The sequence below is a fragment of the Nipponia nippon genome, unplaced genomic scaffold, assembly GCF_047370975.1.
Source record: "Nipponia nippon isolate SJK-2023a ecotype South Korea unplaced genomic scaffold, ASM4737097v1 scaffold_4, whole genome shotgun sequence".
Lineage (NCBI taxonomy): Eukaryota > Metazoa > Chordata > Aves > Pelecaniformes > Threskiornithidae > Nipponia > Nipponia nippon.
Genome location: NW_028262358.1, coordinates 62,917,077 through 62,923,666, shown reverse-complemented (window position 1 = coordinate 62,923,666; position 6,590 = coordinate 62,917,077). Strand labels below are relative to the sequence as shown.

Below are 6,590 nucleotides of genomic sequence, written 5' to 3'. Positions count from 1 at the left end.
TTTCCTTTATGCAGGGGTAACTAACCTGTAGCTCAAGTACAGCTCCTGTGCTACAGCTTTTGCTGTAACCAACAAGACAATGTGGAGGCTGCTTGATAATGCACTTGTGGGAAGAAGCCAGTTTGCTAAGGCCAGTAAGGTTTCCAGAATTGTTGGGATTTGGCTGCACACCCCCTCCCCTCTGCCATGTTTCTTAATGGTTCTGAAGACCTGTGGGATGCTCATGTTGTTTCCCTTCAGTGATGGAGAGCTCTCCCCTATTTTCTGAGATATGTGGGATATATCTTATTGGGACAGAAAAGGTGGTCACTTCTACTCTTTCAGTTCTCCATTGTATTTAAGACAACATACTACGGGCCTAGAAGAAAAAGCAAAACAAAACAAAAAAAACTAGAATGTGAAACTTTTTGCAAATACATCTTAATTATTTCAAATATATTTGCCTAATGGCCAATAGTACCAGTTGTTTCAAGTTCTGTTCGCTCCTTGTTTTATCAAGAATTTGCCATTTGAGCTATGGGCTGTGTGATGCTTCAGTGCAGCCCCTTGTTAGCAAAAACATCACGACGTGCACCTGTGCCTTGAAACACATCAAACCAGTGGTTTTCTAGGGGTATCATCTATGAAACACAACCTGACAGGTCTCCCTTCACCTCTGTCCCGCAAGCTGGTATACTTCTTCAAATACTTGATATGCCCTGCCTTCATGTGGTAATTTACCTTGAAAATTTTCAGATTTTTTTTATACAGTTTGTTCAAACTTCTAAGGTACGTAGGTACCTCTGACCTACCTTTGATGTTTTAGAGGCACTATCTTTTGCTACAAAGGAAAAAATTTGCCAAAAGATTTTTAATTTATGATGTGTTTATTATCACAGGAGAGAGTAGCTCTGGGCATGACACAAAGTGCTGCTTTATTTGAATACAGCAACAGTCCAGAAAATTTACAGTAAAGTATGAGGCTGAAGGCAACGGGAAGTTTCATGTAGACAAAGCAGCACAATAATACTGTGTCATCGCTGGCCCAAGCCAAACTCTGTCTGACTGTTAGCAGATGTCCTCACTATTCAGTGAGTCAGCCGAATACTTGTACATCTTCTGAGCACTAATGTAGAAAGGGGAAATGAGTAGGAAAGTCCATGGTTAATAGTCAGCAGTGAAGTCAGATTGTCCCATCAGGGAATGCTGCTCTTAAGTGTTACAAAATGATAATGTAACCTCAATTCCGAAGATTTATTAAGAATGAAGAAACCCAGAGTGAGGGTGTTTTTAATGTCTTCATAAAACTGGAGCGTAAGCTTGCACGAGTCAGTGGCGTCACTTACCATCTTTGGCCCGGTCCTTTACCTGCAGCTGTTACTTTACAATAGAGATTCACACCTAAAGCAGCTTCTCCTCCTGTTAAAACCTTGCTCGGTTTTACAGCTCGCTTGGGTAACTTTTGTCAATCCACGAGTGGGACAAGACTCCAGGGAGCTGTGTAAAGAGGATGCTTCAGTAGATGGCACTCTCCCTCTGAGTGAGGATGAGCAAATACTTCAGCCAAAGAGGTTGATGCCATGAGAGCGACTTCCTTTATACTCTACAAAAATTGGAATGAATGCAAACAAAGCTCTGCCTAACTATGCAATGAAGTAACCCCTGGCAGTTTTTCACAAATCTGGATCTATCAAGTCCTCACATCTGGCTTCCTCCCCGCTTAAATGACTATAGTCTGTTTGTGCTCAGCCTGAATTCCTCCTGAAATCTTAATGGTGAATATATATAGGTACACACACACACAGACAGATATATATATATTTTAAAAAGAGAGAGAGAGATTTGTTATATATATGAAAGTTATATATATTTAAAAGAGCTTAGTGGTAATGTAGGTTACACACATCAGACTCAGGGTTTAGAACTGTTCTGCTTCCTCAACCATTTTTTTTCTAATTCATGAATTTGTTTTACTATTCTGTCAATGGTAGATCCAGTTTAAGAACTGAATACCTTTGGTTTATTGGTGGTTTTTTGTTGTTATTTTGAAGCCACAAAATTTCATAAATCCTGTTTAAAGAGCAGTCACACTGAATTAGTACAAGTGAGGAGGCCTTAACTGCAGGTGTGGGGACAATGAAGACCTGCTAGGCATTAGGGGAGCTATCGCCTTTTAAATCAAATCTATTGCTAACCCAGCAGTAATGCACAGCCGTCATCTTACAGCTTTCTATACTGTACAGTGTTTTCCTCACCCCTGAACAGAAGGGTGAGAGAAGAGAGTGAAAGAAATGTGTATAAGACAAAGGTTGCAATAAAAAATTACATGGGACGAATTCATAAAATGCAAATTTAATTAGTTCAGATTCTTAACATTTTGGATTCTTGAGTACTGTAAGTGTATTTTTTCAATTTACTGCTTTTTAAGCATTCCTTTAAGTATCTATTTTCTTATTTGCCTGGCACACAAGTCAAATAAGACTCCATACTTTCTCAATCCCTGCCTCTGTCCTATGCTCCCCAAAAATCTTTTCCACTGATTAAAATCACAGTGATAACAGTACTGCTAAAATCCAGAGCCTGAAGCTATCGTTTTCTTCCTTTAAGAGGTAAGCATTTGCTACCGTAGCTCAAATAAAGCTGTTGACCTCTGATTTTTCCAATAGTCATGTGCGAGCCTGAGGGGTTTTTGGGCCTGTTAGGATGAAGAGGCCCTAGGTAATGTATGAAAGAGGCGCATAAAGAGGATTTGTGTACATCTCTCCAGTACCAGTCAACTTTTGAGCAATCAAAAGTTATGCACCATTGCGAACTACATAAAGGAATTTCTCTTAGGAGTGGTTCAAGCAATGGCATGCTGCATGAGTGAAATGGCAGATGAATTTAGTGATGAATAAATGTATCTTTAGATTTTCTGTTCTTAATTCAAAACAAAACAAACCTGCTGTGCGTGTCGGATGCTTAAGGGACCGGGCCCAAAAGCAATATTTTCTGTCCTTTGCAGAGAAACTACACAGCAGATAAAATGCTGGACCAGTGGAAGCTCTCTGTTGAAAATGCCATTTAGCTACAGCATTCATCTGTTATTTGACAAATAGGTTTAAACTTCCAATTGCATTTTATACAGGAATTCCAAATAGTCTTCATACAGTAAGGTTACTACTTGAAAGTCTCCTTTGCACACAACGGAATGGAAATGGTTTGGAGAGGCTTTTTTTAACACTTTACAAAGGAACTGAATTTTTTTCCTTTAGAAAAAAAAATCAGGGTGTGGGGCTTCTACTATTTGGTACATGCTCTCTAGAAGAATAAAAGCAAAATGGTTTAACACTGTTACGGTACTACTAATTTTTTCCCCTTCTACTTCTGCAGTCTTGAGCTGGCATTTTGTTCAATCAGATAAAGAAACATACCTAGGTGATGAAACGAATCCAAAACATTGGGTTTATGGCTGCAACCTTTACCTTTACAGCAGCTATTGTGAATGCAGAGGAGGTCTGGAGACCTACCAACCAGCCTTCTACGCTGGCTTTCAAGTAGTGGTTTCAAATCAAAGAAGAACAATTTCCTGACTGAATCATCAAACTAAGTACTGGGACACCTGAGTTTTATGCCTTTAAGCAAATTATAGCCTAATTTTCAGGTGTGGTGCATTTCTTTAACTCCCATTTATTCCAAATGGAGTTACAAGAGCTCAGCACCTCTGAAACTTATTTTTAAACCATTTTGGGAATATCTTCCTTGCAGATACATTGGAAAGCTGTTTTAATGTTTGTAATACATTTTGAAATGCTCAGTAAGTATACGTTACGGAAGTGCAGTCATTACTAACAAGCGTCTCATTGAAACATTTTCTTATCTCCGTGCAGTACAGTTCAAATTACCTTAAAAAAAATGTCACAACAATTGAACCTTACAGTTCTGTAGGCAGGACAGAGGAAGAGACAGAAGGCAGGTGCGATGGGTTCGCAGGAATCTGCCACCTCACTGCTTTTAGGGTGGAAGCTGAAGGGTAGAAGATCATGAGCAAAAGGTGAAGAGCAAGTGGTGGCAGAAGCAGGACCTGGCAATCACATGGGTTCCCTACATTTTAAAAGATCCCTACTGAAAGGATCCAGAAGGCATGGTGAGAAAATAGGCATCTTGACTTCACTTTTGATAATATGAAGTCGGCGGATAGAGATCAGAACTCAGTGGGCTTGCAGAGCTGGTTAAGGAAGTAGCCAGAAAAATCAAAGTCTTGATTCTTTGAAATGGATTGTTATTAATAGATTATTGTGTAATAGAGGTCTCGTACCTTTTGGTTTATGGGTGTAGGTGGGTTTAGCTGTGCTGCATGGTATTTGTGTTTAGGAAAATTACATCATGTGTAAGTAAGAGAAGAAATAGCAGTAGCTGGACAGACCGGTGAGATTTAGTTGAGCCTGTTCATCAGTGTTTGGCGATGGGTGCAGAACAAAGGGTTGATTTTCAAACATCAGTTATTTAGAAACTTAAGATCTATTAAAGGACAGTGAGGCTAAAACTTACCAATAAATGTATCAAATGCAATGGTCAGAATAAATCCATCAAATCCATGGATAAAGAGAAGTTAATAAAAGTGATCAACACTCAGCAGACCAGTACCTACTGGTTTCATAAAGAAGGTGATCTTGAATCAAACCAGCTTTTACTGGAAACCTCAAGAATATTACAAATGTGACTTCATGCAACTTTAATTAGACCAAGGTCATTCGTAAAACTGTTCAGCCAAGGGTGGGCACATGCACCAGTCTGGTGAATTAAGCAAAAGGATGGAGGAAAAAGAGAACTGCTCTTTTTCCTTTTGCTTCCTTTTTCAGCATGAAAACTGCAGATGATTTTTGCATCCTCCCATTGCCACCTTATCCAGCCCACTCTGCAGGATTTGCTTGACAGGAGGAGAACACAGTTCTAAATGCATTTGCCCACTGTATTTTTTTTTTTTTTCAGTTTTCTATTCTTGCTTATTTGCAAAGTCTCAGTTGACTGAGTTATGAGCTGTTTGCCCAACAGGGCCTTTGTTCTGGTCTGTGCTTCAGCAACAACTGGAAAAACCTGTTTGCGTGCTCTTTTTTTTTTTTTTTTTTTTTTTTTTTTTTGATCTTCCTCTCCCATTGGCAGCTGCAGCTTGTATACATGCAGACAAGGTGGTGCCTACCTTTCATGTGGAAAGCTGCCTTACAAAAACTGAGGTTGCTTTTTCCATTATCCCAGAACTTTTCTATCCTCGTGAAGGCTTTGGTGGATGCTCCAGGAGTTAAACCCTGTTTGTTCTCCACGAAATGTGTTTAGGTCATCATTTTATTTTTCTTCAAGCAAAGGGAGGGTGTTTGAACGTGGCTCCAGTGCAGCCTTTTAAATAATATTTGTAGACTCTGGGAGAACTGCAGAAACCAGCCTTGTTGCGCAATGTAGTTTTTTGGTTGCAGAAGCTTGTCTGCTTTATAGCAGCTGTACACGGTGTGGTGGTAACATCTGTAAGGCAGGACAAACACTGAGGCAGGAAGTTAGTGCAAAATGTGGACAAGTTGAGAAGAAACTTTTCTTCCATCTCATTCCTTTTCCTCTGGCTTTGTGCTGCTGTTGGAACAAGAATGGGTCAACTGTGTGGACGATGCGTGCAGCTGCTGCGGGACTTCGTGGCCTTTGTTCAGAGGATGTCCTCCGACTTGGTGCATGGCATCAAGGAATGCTTAACTCTGATAAGCAAATGCTCCTGCTTAAAACAAAACAGCTCTAAAGCCAGACAGCTGTACAAGCCCATCCTGCAGCCTCATGAGAGGGTGACAGCACAGGAGTTTCTGCAGCATATTGAAACAGGTAAGAGGGCTTGGGCTTTTTTTTTTTTTTCCTAAAGGGCTGGGAAAGAGCAAGGAGATTTGTTTTGTGAGTTGAAAACAGATTGCTGGCTGAACTGCTGTGGCATGGCGGGAAGCAGCTTGGTGATGTAGGAAAGGGCAGAGCTACAAAGCATTTTCTTTGTGTATGGGACACCAAGGGCTCAAGTGGCCTAACAGCTGGATCTAGCTAGAAATGGTCAGTCACTTTCTTGCCCTGCCACCACTGTTAATACATAACCCCTGTAAATACGTTTCATAAAAGTGACGCCTTCTAGTAACTGAGGTTCATTTTTTGAAGTCAGTCACTGAGGTCACAAAGCTGGAAACAGGCTGTACCGACACTGGATGCTACATGGGTGCCGAGCTGTGAGCAGGCAAATCGCGGTGTGGCCCTGGCTGAGTTGTGCGCATCCATGTCGCTGGCCGGAGCACACCTGGGCTTGCGCTGGGGGTGTCTGCGCTGTATGTGGGGAAGGTCAAAGTGACCCCGGGACAAGTGCTGTTGGGCTCCCAGATTCCAAGCAACTGGTCTGCCTAAGGGCTTTTGTGCAAACATTTTGGACACAAGGCTTGAACATAATAATAGGATTCTGCTTGAATCAAAGCTGATCTGTAACTCATTATCTATCTCCTCTGCTTTACAGGCTACCTCCCTAATTTCCCTGTTTATCTACTTGTGATGTCCTCTCTATCCTGTCCTAGGATACAACAATATCAATAGGAAAACTTTTTTTTTACTTCATTCCTGCA

At 40.9% G+C, this 6,590-nt stretch overlaps 1 protein-coding gene across 2 annotated transcripts in view; it reads left to right on the top strand.

The window, feature by feature from the left end:
• The first annotated feature begins 5,161 nt into the window (after nucleotides 1-5,161).
• The window catches only part of LOC104008818 (uncharacterized), a 29,427-nt gene continuing 27,998 nt past the window's right edge, over nucleotides 5,162-6,590 (top strand). For both annotated transcript variants that reach the window (XM_009460724.2, XM_087777423.1), the window contains exon 1: nucleotides 5,162-5,820. In XM_009460724.2, coding sequence (XP_009458999.2) covers nucleotides 5,595-5,820 — 226 coding nt within the window. In that variant the 5' untranslated portion in view covers nucleotides 5,162-5,594. The remainder of the gene's footprint in view (nucleotides 5,821-6,590) is intronic.